The sequence below is a fragment of the Mus pahari genome, chromosome 10 (assembly GCF_900095145.1).
Source record: "Mus pahari chromosome 10, PAHARI_EIJ_v1.1, whole genome shotgun sequence".
Classification (NCBI taxonomy): Eukaryota; Metazoa; Chordata; class Mammalia; order Rodentia; family Muridae; genus Mus; species Mus pahari.
In genome coordinates, this window is record NC_034599.1 from 54,322,715 (window position 1) to 54,338,737 (window position 16,023).

Consider the following 16,023-nt stretch of genomic DNA (forward strand, 5'->3'; position numbering starts at 1 on the left):
CCTGGTTTCAAATTATTGTAAATTACTAGGGGAAAATAATATCAAAGTAAGCCTGTACACTTCAAATTTTTGTTCAAAGTCAACTGCCTGTTCCTTAATACAGCATTATTTATGAACACACTCAATGAACATAGGCTGGGAGATTTATTTCTCTTCTTCTCACTAACGTATTTTAATAACCACCTTTACTGCTACTACTAAGAAGACCATTCATAAGAATATGCCATATACTTACACTTTCTAAAGTAATCTATAGTTTGATGCTTTAAAGATTCCTTTACCTTTTGCAGTTTCCTTACAATTAATTATTTCCGAGTTTGAGTTTGGGCGGGGGGTTGTTTATTTTGTTTTAATCTTCCTGTGTCTGCCACCTGAGACCTTGAGACTACAGGAGCACACTATCCCACTTGGCTTGTTGCATTTTAACAGTGGAGTTCTTTTTACCGGATGTCTTCAATCTCAAGTGCTTTGGATCTGAAATTTCATGCTTTAATCAGAAGACCAAAAATTATAGTGTGGGTCAAATTTTCGATCTTTTAAGGTGTCATCAGCAGATTTAGATATGCTGAACAAAATAAAACTGAGGCTTGAGAGATAGCTGTTTAAAAGCACTTGGTCTTCAGGAATGGGGTTTAATTCCCATCATCTACAAAGCAGACTAAAGCCTTCTATAACTCCAATTTCAGATCAGATGCCCTCTTCTGGTTCCTGTGGGCAACACACACACACACACGCACACACTCACGCTCACACACACACACACACACACACACACTATACATACATATATCCAAGCAAATAACAATACACATAAAAATCAAAATAACTTTTAAAAATTATTTAAAACTGCTTTCCATTTTAGCTCATGCCTATAATGCCAGCATTTGGAAAGCAAGGGTAAGAAGATGTCCAACCAGAGATACACAGCAATATTCTGTCTCCAAAAAGAAGGGTGAGAAGGGAGGGTGGATAGTGACATACACCTTTAACCCCAGAGCTCAGGAGGAAGAGGCAGGGGAGAAAAATTAATGAGTTTGAGGCCAGCCTGGCCTAGATAGAAAACCCATGCAAGCAAGAGAAAATCCTTTTCTACGGGCTGGAGAGATGGGTCAGTGGTTAAGAGTACCGACTGCTCTTCCAGAGGTCCTGAGTTCAATTCCCAGCAACCACATGGTGGCTCACAATCATCTGTAATGGGATTTGATGCCCTCTTATGGTGTGTCTGAAGACAGTGACAGTGTACCCACATACATGAAATAAATCTAAATAAAAATAAATCTAAAAAAAAAAAATCCTTTTCTATTCCACCTTTCATCAGATAGTCTAAAGTAGAGGGTCCAAGCAGTCCAACTGTGTGAGGAAGGTGTTTTTTAAGTAAAAGAAGGGGAGGATGTAGGGAAGCCAACAGAAGGGAGAAAGCTGTATTTTAGAATCAATTAAATAGCATTTATTTCGCATGGGAATTGACAGGTTTACATATATACTGTTATTTTACCAATCTGGAAACTCTCCTCTTCTATATTTTTCTTCTTTTACTGGATAGCTCCTAATTCTTCTAATACCTTCAACTACCTTTAGTTTTGTCCTATTTTGCTGTAAACTATCTGCCATTATTTGACATTTCCATTATAGAAATTGACTTTTACAACTGAAAGCATTTGTATTCATCTTTCCTAGTAGTGGCACACTAGATCTAGTCTGCAACAATTCTATTTGAAGTATTTGAAGTCCCTGGTTGACAGGTTTAATAAAAACCTAAACTGAATGGGCCAGCAAGAAGAGTAAGGAAGGATTTGTACCACCAAGGCCTGATGATCTGCATTTGATCCCTAGAATTCACATGCTCTCAAGAACCAACTCCTTTGACCTCCCTATGTGCACATGCATGGATATGAATCCTATGTGGGGGAAATGATGAATCTGAGCAAGTATTTTAAGAGCTTAAGTTTCTTTCCCTAGTCAGATTTGTATTTGTTGCTGGGAGGGGTACAGGGATATTAGAAGTTTGTGACCATCTTAACCCAAGTTCAGAGCTTGAGTTTCTAAGCCACTTCACTGACATAAGTCAATATTCAGGTTTAATAGAAGTAGAGTATCAAATTCTCCCACACTTCATTAGCCTTGTACTTAATTTTTCCTCCATCCTTAAACTACTTCTGAATTAGTATTGCAGACCGCCAGGGCTGACTTATTTTCTCCAAACTCATAGCCTCTCTTGAGTCTTCCTATCCAATTCTGAATTATAAAATCATTGATGCTTTATTTTTTTTTTTAAAAAAAAGCTGTGTCAGTATTCATCTAATCTATTACCTATGGGGGAAGGAAGAACCCAAATTACTAGAATCTGCCTGAATCTTTTGTATTCTCTCTCATGGAAAGATCTACTTTAACATTTCTCCTACCTAATCTTTGCTGCCAATTTAACTGTCACCATACACACTAGAACAGTATTTTCCTAAATTAACCAGAATTAATAATAAAACTACTTTTGCTTTAAAATGTCCTAATTGAGCTAACTGTAATGGTGTGTGCCTTTATTCCCAGCACTCAGGAGGCAGAGGTAGGTCTGTGAATCTCAGGCCAGCCTGGTCTACAGACTGAGTTTCAGGACAGCCAGGGTTTCACAGAGAAACCCTGTGTCTCAAAAAAATATTTTCAAATATTTTCCCTTCTCTTTGTTCAGCAACCAAGGATTGTTCAATATGTATTTTTTAACTTGCTTACACAAGAGCCCTTATGTGGCTCTTTTTTCTAACAGAAATGCATGAGTTCTTATGGTACCCTGTCCTTTTTACCCTCAACAAATGCCACTAAACAACAAAGCTTTTCCTACCCAAATCAAAAATGTTTTATATATTCCCAAACAATTTTAACTATTGTTAGGAAAGTGACTACTGTGCTTGCCCTCTGAATAACCACACCACCTTAACCTCAATTTCAGACATAACTGATATGTTTTCAAAGGTATTATAATTTATGAAGCCTTGAGAAAGCAGTTAAACTAGGATCAGAAAGAAAAAAGGAAAAATTTATCTAGGGAGAATTTTGTCAAGGTCCTAAAGGTAGTCCAGGCTGGCCTCAGATTCTCAATCCTTCTGCCTGTGCTGGCAATACAGGCATGCATCATCACTTCAGATATAAGGTAACTAGTAGAAAAAAACTGCTTTAAGATCATGTGTCTAGTAACTAGAGCAACAGAAATTCAATGTTTACACTACAATGTGATGAGACATTCATCTATTTCTATCCACAACTCCCCCTAACAACTGAACAGGAACAACAACAAACAAAACAAAACAAAACAAAACAAAACAAAGAAACAACCCCCAACAACAAAAAAAACCTATTATAAAAGAATGGTGAATGCCATTACAAAAGCAAGGTTTCTAAAAAACCGAATTCATTTTCACATTCAACAAGTTATTATGAAGGATATTATTACACAGAGAGCTAAAAAAGCACTATAGCATAATAATCACACATAGCACTAACTTTACATTGAACCTATTCACTAGTTATTAATATTTATTAACAAAAATCACAAAGCCTTTTGAAACACAAGTCAGAAAAGGGTAACATCATTCTTAAGTGCCCTTTTCTTTCATCTACTCCTTAGAGGTTGTAAACTTCAGAACTACAAAACTTGGTAGCATACAACTAGAGCCCTAGCCTAGGACTCTGATTAAGATTTACCTGAACCCATAAATTTGAGACCACCATGAGTCATACCTCAAAAACCCCTGCATTTCTTTTCATCTTACACATACCAGCTAACATACCCATTTCATACGAATGATTTAAAGTTACAAAGTAGTTTTTTACAAAAACCCAAAGACTGTGTTTTACTTGTTTCTAACTCTAAAAGGAACTCCATTTTTTTGTTTTGATTTTTAAAGATTGATTGATTGATTGATTGAACATGGTTGCTGTCTTCAGACACATCAGAAGAGGGAATCGGAACCTATTACATGTGGTTGTGAATCACCATGTGGTTGCTGAGATTTGAACCCAGGACGTCTGGAAGAGCAGTCAGTGCTCTTACCCGCTGAGCCGTCTCTCCAGCCCCATTTTTGGTGGTTTGTTTCTAAAATCTGTAAGAATTAATACATGATTTACATTCATGTCACAATTTAAATAAAGTTCTATTTCAGAAAAGAAAGTCTAAAGATAGATGACTGACTAAAATATTTTCTAGAAGCAGTAAGATGGTGTGGTGGATTAAAATACTTAACAACTTGAGTTAAATTTCTGGAACCTACAGGTCAGCCTTTGGAACTCACTGTCGCTTGCTCAGACCTACCTTACCTTCCTAGTTTCCCCTGTTCTTCAAAGCCCAACCTAAGCATTACCTCAAAGATAAAGTCAGTGTCTAGAAATTAAGGAATTTTTAAATTATTATTTCTGCGTGTGCACATGTAGGCACACCACAGCACATCTGTGGTCAGGACGACTTGCAGATATTGATTTTTTTTTATTCCACAGTGAGTTCCAAGGTCAGTGGAACATATGCCAAGTGCTTTTTACCTGTTGAGCTATATTGTCAGTTCCCCTTTAAAGCTTTTATTCTATTTAAGCATAATATGAAAACAGGCATCATAAGGCAGCGTAGAAGCTTAGAGAAGAAACTTATTCGCCTTGTCAAGAAAGGAACAACTCAGGTCTGCTTCCTCCTTTCTCTGAGGGACTAACTCAGGAGAGTCATCACAACCTAAGTACTGAAAAGAAGGTTCAAGATGAAATTCAACAGACAGACAGACAGACAGACAGACAGACAGACAGACAGACAGATAAATAGATAGATAGCCATCTTTTCAGATGCTACAACACTCCCCTCAGTGTCCCAGGTCCCAATACTGACACAAGTCGAGCAGTAAAAACTGTGCCCCAGACAGCAACCAGGCCTCCACGTCCACTTTAACAGTGCTGCTGGTATTTTCCTGGTGGCACAGCCTTCATATCTGATTCTCAATCTTTAAAGGAAATATTTTTAGGAGAGGGAGACCTGCTCTAAAACCCATTATCAAGAAATCCTTTCTGTCATGGTTTTCCAGTTAACTGGGACATCAGACACCTGGCATTGTTTCTCAATGTCTTTTCCACTTAACCATTTAAAATTTGTTTTAAACTGCTAACTCTACTATACCAGAAAGGGAAGAAGTTTAAAATCTAAAGCAAAGGAAGCAACATCACATAAAAACCGTGACAGCAAGATAACAAGGCTGTGGCTGCAGCTCTGATTCTGCTTTGTTTCATCCAGGAGCATGAGAAAAACCAGGAAAATGCAAATAAACCTATTTAAACTACTGTCACTAAACAGAAGAGAAAGTCACAGGCAGGAGACACAAGCAGGCAGGCAGGCATACACTGGGTGGTGGGGAGTAGAGGGGAGAAACGACATGGACACACAGAGACTCAGAGACAGACAGAGAATAGGGAATTAGTGTGTAGCTCAGTGATAGCGCATCTGCTTGGTATACACAATGCTTAAGAACGGGAGACAATAAAATTAGAACCACTTGGGCTGGAGAGATGGCTCAGTGGTTAAGCACACTGACTGTTCTTCCAGAGGTCCTGAGTTCAATTTCCAGCAACCACATGGGGACTCACACCCATCTGTAATGGGATCCAAGACAGCTGCAGTGTACTCATATAGATAAAAATTAAATAAAATCACTCTAACTACACATTTTATCCAAAGTTTATATTTAAAAAAAATACATTTTTAGAATGTGGTAAGTTAGTTTAACTGTAGACTAAGTATGGGGGTAAATAAGAGGAATTATAAAATGCTCTATTTCCCCTACAGTACCACGAACTCAAGGCACCGTGGCTCACAGATGTGTGATACAAAGACACACCAATATGACTGCTTACAGTAAAATGAAAAAGAAAGCAAGAACATTGAAAATATTTCCTAATTTTGACAAAAATAATATATGTAACATCAAAATAAGCACAAATAGCTAAATAAATCAATACTACCAAGTAGAAAGGAAGGCTTAGAAAATATGTATTTGCATTGTGAGACCCTGTTTCAAAAATAGGAAGGAAGGAAGGAAGGAAGGAAGGAAGGAAGGAAGGAAGGAAGGATGGATGGATGGATGGATGGATACAGGCTCTAAATCAGGTTATAGACTTGCAATCACCTATAATTCTAACTCCAGGAGATCCACCCCTTTTCTGGTTTCCATAAGCACTTGCACTCGTATACATATACACGCACATTAAAAAAATAATGTAAGCCGGGCGTGGTGGCGCATGCCTTTAATCCCAGCACTTGGGAGGCAGCAGCAGGCGGATTTCTGAGTTCGAGGCCAGCTTGGTCTACAAAGTGAGTTCCAGGACAGCCACGGCTACACAGAGAAGCCCTGTCTCGAAAAACCTAAAAAAAAAAAAAAAAAAAAAAAAAAGTAATGAGCATTACAAACAATATTGCCCGCATTTATTATGATTCTGTGTGACTGAGGCTCATCAGCCTATTTACAATTCAAGCCTTTTATTCACTGAGGATTCCAACGAAGGGGAGAAACAGAAAGGACCTTGGGCACTGATATTTGTTTTTAGTTCTTAGATGATCAATAGGCAATCATCTTTGTTTGATCAGATGATTCTCTTGGATTTCCTATACAGATGGTGTTTTAATCACACACAGTCTTCTTTTTTCTTTTCTAGGCCATTAATTTAATTCAACTTCTTAGTATTTTCCTGCAGTACTAGGGGATTGAACCTATGGCCTCATACATACTAGGCAATTTCTGTCAATAAGTTCCATATCCAGCTTATTTAAATTTTTCATTTGAAGCAGTCTCACCAAGTTGCCCAGGCTGGCTCTGAACTCTCTGTAGTTCAGTAAAGCTTGAACTTTTGATAACTGCACCTCAGTCTCTCGTGGCCATTAGCCCTAGCTCCTTGCATTATCAGAGCTCTCATTATAGCTAACTGGAGTTGGCATCCACTATTTGTATTTGTGTGTCTGTCTGTGTGTTGTTGTTTTTTGTTTTTCGAGACGGGGTTTCTCTGTATAGTCCTGGCTGTCCTGGAACTCACGCTGTAGACCAGGCTGGCCTCAAACTCAGAAATCCACCTGCCTCTGCCTCCCAAGTGCTGGGATTAAAGGCGAGCGCTTGTGGTCTTGTTTTACAATGGGTTTCCTAACATGTTGCCAAGGCTGGCTTCAAACTACTTAAGAGCTAAAGTGATGTCTCTTAATGTGTTTTGGTACTAAATATAATTGTGATATAAATTACTAGTACTAACTTTTCAGTTTACTAAGAATTTTTACTTTTACTAAATGTTGGGTAAATGTACAATTTCACTAATTTTTATACTTATGTTTTACTTTCTATCTGCTAATGTATTAAGTATATAGATTAATTGTTCTTAATGATCTACTGCATTTCTAGGAGAAATTATACACCATTAATTCATATGGTTATTTAAATATTTATTAATTAAACAGCTATGTTTATAATAAACATGATTTTCCTATGCTAGCTTTACCAAATTTTGACCATTATTTTGACTTGGCTAACACTAATAATATCTTTTTATTTTTTAAGATTTATTTATTTATTATATGTAAGTACACTGTAGCTGTCTTCAGACACTCCAGAAGTGGGCATCTTGTTACAGATGGTTGTGAGCCACCAACCATGTGGTTGCTGGGATTTGAACTCCGGACCTTCGGAAGAGCAGTCGGGTGCTCTTACCCACTGAGCCATCTCAACAGCCCCACTAATAGTATCTTATGTTTCTCTATATTCTAAGGTAGTTCTCATTTAGAATGAACTTCAAGGAACTCTTTGAAGGTTTGTTAAAATTTACCAATCATCTAATCATTACAGAGTAAGAAAAGAATATTTCACTCTTTTACATTCTATGATTATTGGCTTATTCTATTTTTAAATCTGTCCTGGGGGGATGTGGCAGGTAGGCAACTAAGAAATTTTCATCTCTAAACTTTCAAACCTACTGGTAAAAGAAGTGCAATTATGCCCAATACCTGTCCCTTTTGATTTTGAGACAGTCTTTTCTCTAGGTATCCTTGAACTCCATTTGTAGACCAGGCTGGTCTCAACCTCAGAGATCTACCTTGCTCTGCCTCCCTACTACTGGGATTTAAAGGTGTATAGCACCACACACACTTAATTACATTTAATTCTTGTAACAGCATTAAGGGATAATAAGTAGGTTTGATTTGTACCTTTTCTTCTCCATCATATCTACCAATAACTTATTTCTTGTTTAAGAGTAGTTGTTAGTTCATAGCAAAAAAAAAAAAAAAAAAGCCATCCCGCCCACACTCCTTTACAAGTACAACCTACAAACAAAATCCAACCAGAGAAAGATATATTCAATGACCATATACTGATATCACTCAGAGTCCACAATTTAGACTGCATACTAAGATAATGTTTTGTTTTATAATAAACTGCCAGTCTTTCCATGTGGCTACACTATTTTCCATTTCCATCCACAATGAATGAGTACTCCTACTGTTCTATACTCTTCATCTGAAGTCAGTGCTGTAAGTAGTTTAGAGTCTCACTCCTCCCACAGGTGTGTAGTAGTATCCTATTGTTTTAATATATACAGAGCATCAGATTTTGCCTTATTGTATACAGGTATTTTGTCTGTATATATGCTGTGCACCACACTATGCAGTGTCTACAGAGGCCAGAAAATAATATCAGATCCCCTGAAACTGGAATGGCAAATGGTTGTGAGCTACCACTTGAGTTCTGGGAATTCAATGTCGATCCTCTGGAAGAAAACCCAATGAATGCTTTTAACCACTGCACCATATTTCCAAACCCCTATGTCAAAAATCTTTAGATATGTTTATTTTCCATCACAGACATCCATGTCTGTTAAAGTTGCCAGCCCTTCCCTCTCCACTTCCATCCCTTATCTTTGTGGATAAGGTTTGATATAAAGCTCAGACTGGCCTAGAACTCACTATAGAACCAAGGCCTCTGATGCTTCAATGTCCTGACTGATAGGATCATATGTATGTGCCAACAATGCCTGGCCCCTTTTTTTCCTTCCTTTGAAGATAGGGCTTCCCTAGGTAAATTAGGCTGACCTAGAACTCACTATGTAGATTATACTGGCCTTGAACTCAAGAGATTTGCCTGCCCTCTGCCACCCAAGAATTAAAGGTGTTGTGTTACAAAGTCAGGATTTAGCCAGCTTTTTAATCAGGTTGCTGCAGAATTTTAAGAGTTCTTTGTGTATCTGAGTTAGAATCCTTTCATTAACAGCTGTTCTCTGACCTCTACATGCCCATGCCCATGCCACAGACACACATGCATGCCCCTCAAAAAGACTTTTTGACAGATCGAGAGAGAAGAAACAGCACCAGCTACTGCTTGCTAAAAAAATAATGATCAACTTATCAGGCTAAGTGGAAAAGAGAAAAAGATAGGAGAGAACAAATATGCTAGTGTTCATGACATATAGAAAATGCACACGAGGGGTTGGCAAGATGGTTCAGCAGGTAAGAGCACTGACTGTTCTTCCAAAGGTCCTGAGTTCAAATCCCAGCAACTACATAGTGACTCACAACCACCCATAATGAGATCTGACGCCCTCTTCTGGTCTGTCTGAAGACAGCTACAGTGTACTTATTTATAATAATAAATAAATCGGGCTGGTGAGATGGCTCAGTGGGTAAGAGCACCTGACTGCTCTTCCGAAGGTCCGGAGTTCAAATCCCAGCAACCACATGGTGGCTCACAACCATCCGTAACAAGATCTGATGCCCTCTTCTGGAGTGTCTGAAGATAGCTACAGTGTACTTACATATAATAAATAAATAAAAATCTTTAAAAAAATAAAAATAATAAATAAATCTCTGGGCCAGAGTGAGCAGGGACTAAGCGAGCGGAGTGGACCAGAGTGAGCAGGGCAAACCGGAGTGAGCAGAGATCCTAAAATTCAATTCCAAAAAACCACATGAAAGCTCACAACCATCTGTACAGCTATAGTGTACTCACATACATAAAATAAATCTTTAAAAAAAAAAAAGACAATGCATATAGACATTCTACCTAGTTTAAGCTCACCTGTATGTATAAACTAACTACTAGGAAAACTGAAACATAAAACATGGATGTTACTAGAGAATAACAAAAGAAAATCCCAATACAGAAAATATGGAAGAGTGCAACTTAAAATAGCAATACCTAAATCTAAACAGAAATTATCATAAATATTTAGAATTTTCAATTCTTTTTAAAAATCACCTATATGTTATTTGAAAAAGTTGTATCTAAAAGCAAATAATCCATGACAGGTGAATATTTAGAATTAGAAAGTACACAAAATGCTTTTAAAATGCAGTGTAACAGTGCTAATATCAGACAACACAGAATACAATGTAAATATCACTAGAGGAAACAAAGACACTTTATACCAATTTGATTTGTTTGTTGTTGCTACATGTCAGGTTTCAAATCTATTACATTCTCAATCCTACACAAAAAAAATAGTGTTTAAAGAGGCCAGAGAGATAATTCAGTGGGTAAGAGCACTTGCTGTTCTTGCAGAGGACCCAAGTTGAGGACCCAGAACCCATATGTAACTCTAGCTTCAAGGGAGCCCACATTTCTGGCCCCAAGGGTACTTACATTTATATGTACAGATACATAGGCATACACACAAATTAAAATGAAATAAATACTTTTTAAAAATAGTACTTTAAGATTCTATTAAAAAATCTTTAGGTTCCCAACAGTTTGTCAGAAATTTTTGTTATGTTTTGTTATGTTTTGAGATAGTGTCTCTCTGTGTAGCCCTGGCTGTCCTGAAACTCCTTCTGTAGACAAGGCTGGCCTCAAATTCAGAAATATGACTGCCTCGGCCTCCTGAGTCCTGATATTAAAGGTGTGCATCACCACTGCCCTGTTTGGTTTTTTAAATCCACATCACATTTACATAAAACTTTTAATTGGAAAATATTTTCAGCAGTGTTACAAAAGACTACAAAAATTGAAAATTTTTTGTTAGGAGAGGAATGAAATAAACCCAAAAGCAAATGACAAAAATCAAGAACACTAATATCAGTAAAGATAACAATTCACATTGGGGGAAGGGGGGGTCAAAACAAGAAGCATTTATCCTTCACAAATACAGAGAAAGCTGAATGTAGCTTGCTTAATACAAGTTTTAGGGACCAACAAACATGTTCAGGGCTTTGTATTACAAAACTGAGTTGAATAACTTAACTCACAAAACGTTAAGTTATTAAGTGGGGGCAATAGTTTCTAGCCCTAAAAAACTAGCAGGAGATAATTCATAGTGACACATTTCTTCAGTCCCATCAGAGACAGAAGCAGAGGCAGGGAGATCTATGTGAGTTTTCGGCCAGTCTGGTCAATATAGAGAGTTATACAGCCAAAGCCAGCCAGAGCTGCAGTAAGACTGTCTAAAAACAAAACAAAACAAAACCAAAAACAATTAAAAAAAAAAACCAAAACAGACAAACTACCAGAAGTAAAACATCAAACAATATCTAACAGAAAGTACTCAATAATGGAGTTACTATTAAATTATAATTCAGATAAAAGGTGTACAAAAGAAGTTATAGTTCCAATATTACTTAATATCTGACTTAAACAGTTCTTTGAATATGAAATCAAATGGGAAAATATTTCCATTCATTTCTCACAATACTTCAGATTCTCAGTTCCTAGCAAGCTGCAAATTTTCCAATTAAGATTGCTAATAAAGCTGGTAAGAGTAAAAGGAAGCTGTTACCCTGACAATAGCCACCAAATATCCAATCTAATGAACCAAAGGAGTGATTAATACTGTCAGTCTCCATCCCAGGAACTTTTACTCTTTTAAAACTAGACCGATTTTGAAAGGTAAACTTTAAAAACAAACATACAACAAACAGAACAAAACCCTGCTCTAAAATCAGAGAACCGAGCCAAGTATCTAGTTTGATGGCTGAGACCTAACCAATTTCTCATTTTCGTTTTTATTGTATAAATGTCATTTACGTGCCTACAGATTTAACATTCATGAACAGTATATCTTTAGTAACTCATAAATAAGGGAGATCTTATGTGTTCCAAGAAAAAAACGTATTTTTAGTTTGTGATATTCAAGAAAATATAGCTAATAAACTGAAATAAAGTCTCCATTTCAATTTAAGCTGAATTTCCTAAACACTAAGTTCACTGTAAAATTTTCAATACAAGAAATTGTAGCAATTACTTACATATTGGTTTGCTTACATAAATACTATTATATAAATCCATTCTTGCTTATAAATTCAAATCAGTGGGCTTTCTCTGTTACTTCTAAGTACAAAGCTAACAATATAATTTCTTACCTTTCCATTAGCTTCTCTTTATCCCAATTGAAGTGGCTAAGGAGTATTCTCGTGATAGTTGCTGGATTCTGAAGGAGGGGGGAAAAAAAACATTTTAAAGTAATTGTATCTCACTGACTTTTTTGTATGTGTATGTTTTTCAGTGAGGTCCAGGGTGGCCTTGAATTCACAATTCTCTTGCTCCCGAATCCCAGGTGCTAGGATTATTCGCTTGCAAAAAATTCAGCTATTTCACAGACATGTTTAAAAAAAGATTGCTGGCTAGATTTCAAATTCCCAAATAATGCATCCAAGTTTTCTGTCTTAATATATTTTTCTGCACCATGGCTGAAGCACTAAGTTCCACCCAAAATACCCTTTCATAGATATTTATGTTCCAAAGGAGATACAAATTTTTAGTTGTATGATCAAGATTATTTAAATAGCTGCTCACCATATAATAGTTCATCCTTTAGAGGGTTCAAAATAAGCCAAAAAGAAAATGGCAAAGTTAAGACCATACTAAGCCAAAGTGAGGTCACCTACACATATAATCTCAGTGCACAGGAAGCTGAGAAAAAAAAGAGACCAGTCCATGCTATATAACAAGACCCTATCTTGAAAAGCAAACCCAAAATACCAAGCAGTTGCTAAAACTAATTTGTTGTGTGGAGTATGACTACCACATCAGCACTCCAAATTTAATTAATAAAATTTGTAAGTAATAAAATTTGTAAGTCCATATGTATCAGTTAAACTAAAAATTAGTGTGTTTTAGATATATTTAACTAAACCAACAAAATATCTGTACCATGTAATAATACAGTATGTATTCTTGGGATGTTCTTTCATTTTATAGAAGGAAAGTTAAAACTCTGAAATATAAGTTTGCTGTTGTCACAAATATTCCCATTTCTCATTAAACTAGCAAGCATAACTATTTGAGCACACTTTTTTAAAGCGTACAACACAATGAGGCTTGGTGCAGTAGCTCACTTGTAATCTCAACATTTGGAAGGGTAAAGTAGGACTGCTGAGTCCCAGGTCAGTTCCACAGAATGAGGCCCTGTCTCAAAACCAGAAACTCAATGGGGCATCAGACATCAGGGAAACCAGACTTGTTCCAAGATAGGAGAGCACATAACCATGTAGGAAGCAGGTCTGTTTTTACTTGTTTCATGTAGCAATTTCTATATCAAAGAGCATTTCAAAAATATCTCCCCAGTACTCGGAAGGCAGAGGCAGGAGGAATTCTGAATTCGAGGCCAGCCTGGTCTACAAAGTGAGTTCCAGGACAACCAGGGCTATACAGAGAAACCCTGTCTCGAAAAACCAAATATATATATATCCTAAATGTTAGCATTTTGTCTAAGCTCCATTCCAGTTACCTGGCAACAGCCAGGTATGCCTGACTATAAAAGAAGCTGCTCTACCTTCTCATCCCTTCTCATTCCCACCCCCCAACGTGCTCATGGCCAGTCTCTAATCCACTACTTCTCTCCTCCCCTCCCCTCCTCCCCCTTTCTCTGCCTCTACTACCCTCTTAACTCCCCACAACCATGCCCTGAATAAACCCTATTCTATACTATACAGCTGTGTGGCTGGTCCCTCAGGGGGAAGGGATGACTTAGCATGGGCCCTGCAGAGGTACCCCCTTCCCCCACACCTCATTACACATCAACAAAATGTATTCCTCCTCTATCTTTTCATAAACATATCACTATTCTCTTTCATTGTGTTTAATAATGGTATTAAGTACTGATTTAAAATAATCTAATAAGAGTGTCATTAATAATCAAAAAGAAAAGTTTCGGGGGGGGGGGTCAGCAGTTAAGAGCACTGACTACTCTTCCAGAGGTCCTGAGTTCAATTCCCAGCAACCACTTGGTGGCTCACAATCATCTATAATGGGATCTGATGCCCTCTTCTGGTGTGTTTGAAGACAGTGACAGTGTACTCATATAAATAAAATAAACAAATCTTTAAAGAAAGAAAGAACAAAGAAATAAAAAAAGAAAAAAAAACAAAAAAAAGAAAGAACAAAAGAAAGAAATGTGATGTCTCAATTATTCTCAGTAACATCATCTGTTACTGCCCCCCCCACCCTGCAATCCACATGCATTTATCCTATCCCCATTCCCCCAAAAGACCAATGACCAAAGTATTCTTCTACTCATCCAGGCTCACTTTACTACCTAACTTACTTATTCAGAGAAGCCCTAAGTCTTTTAACATCATACTCCAGAATAAGAATCTTGCTGGGTAGCACACACCTTCAATCCCAATGATCAGGAGGCAAAAGCAGGAGGCTCTCTGTGTGAATTCAAAGCTAGCCTGAGCTATAGTAAGAAATTCTAAATGTTAAGATAAAAAGGAAAATGATTAAGCTGATCCTAAGTCTTAATATATTTATTATGGAATCAAAACTAAATCTAGTAACATGGACTAGGCTCGTCAGGTTATAAACAGTGCACCTGAAAGTTTCAGGAATTAAGTTTCAATTTACAAAGAAAAATTAAGAGAAAGGATGAGCAATGTCACTAGTGCTTCTTCTGAGCTCTAGTAGCAAAGGTTGTTGTAGACGTTGGTTTATCAAAACTTACTATGGAAGGTTTTCTTGACTCTTAGGTTCAATCTCACATTTTTTAGTCACCTGGAAGCGCTCACTGCCAAAATAGAGTACTTGCTTCAGAGTAGCTAGCAGGCTAATCACTGTAAGTAAACTGGATAAAGAGAGGTGGTGGGAAATTGTATCTTATCACAATTATTCTATAACAGGCCACATATTAATTACTTTATAAATCTTATTTAAGTCTCAAAGCACTCTGTAAACCAGGCACTGGTTCGTGCCTGTTACATAAGCACTCCAGAAGTCAGGGCAGAATTACTGCAGGGTTAAAGCCAACCTAAGCTATATTGTTATTCCCATGAAGAATGCTAAGGCCCAAAACAAAAACAAAAACAAAACAAAAAAGTACTCTGTAAATACACTTCACTAGCTTGGTTTGTTTTTACTTTTTCTTTTTAAGAGAGAGATCTAACTATGTCTAAAAAGGTAATAATATTCTCTTGCTTAGCCTCCCAAGTGCTAGGATCACAGACCCATTCTCTTATCCCCTAACTTTAAAAACCTTTGTAAATATGAGAAAAATCGAATTAGGTTACAAAAACTAATTTCATGCATTAAGTGGAACAGCTGTAAATCAAAACTATGATTGTCTTTACTGTCCCTTCCACTATACCATGTAGCAGAACCACAAGTATTAATGATCCATAACTAACTAGTCATGTATTACAGTCTTTACATTCCCCACCAAAAGGTTATTCAGAACAAGGTGGGAGGAAACGCAATCAGAATACAAGGAAGCACTAGGAACTTCCAGAGGGACTAAAAAAGGTTCTGTATTTAGAATGTCACATAAAAGTAACCTATCTATATACAGCAAGCCCTATTTGCTGTGGTATGTATGTTCCAAGATCCTCAGAGGATGTATGAAAACTGCAGCAATGGCAAAGTCTAAAATACAGGTACTGGAATACTTCATCAATTGATGATACACCCAAATGGGCTACGATAACACAAACCCTAACATTAAGACAGAAAGACAGATATGTACTCACTGATAAGCGGATATTAGCCCAGAAACTTGGAATATCCAAGACACATTATGGAAAACAGAAGAAAATCAAGAAGGATGACC

General features: G+C 37.0%; 1 protein-coding gene across 1 annotated transcript in view; it reads right to left on the bottom strand.

The window, feature by feature from the left end:
* Arih1 (ariadne RBR E3 ubiquitin protein ligase 1) overlaps nucleotides 1–16,023 on the bottom strand; it is a 103,282-nt gene that overhangs the window by 50,483 nt on the left and 36,776 nt on the right. Inside the window, exon 2 of the mRNA XM_021206018.2 lies at nucleotides 12,344–12,411. Within this exon, the coding sequence (XP_021061677.1) occupies nucleotides 12,344–12,411 (68 nt within the window). The remainder of the gene's footprint in view (nucleotides 1–12,343; nucleotides 12,412–16,023) is intronic.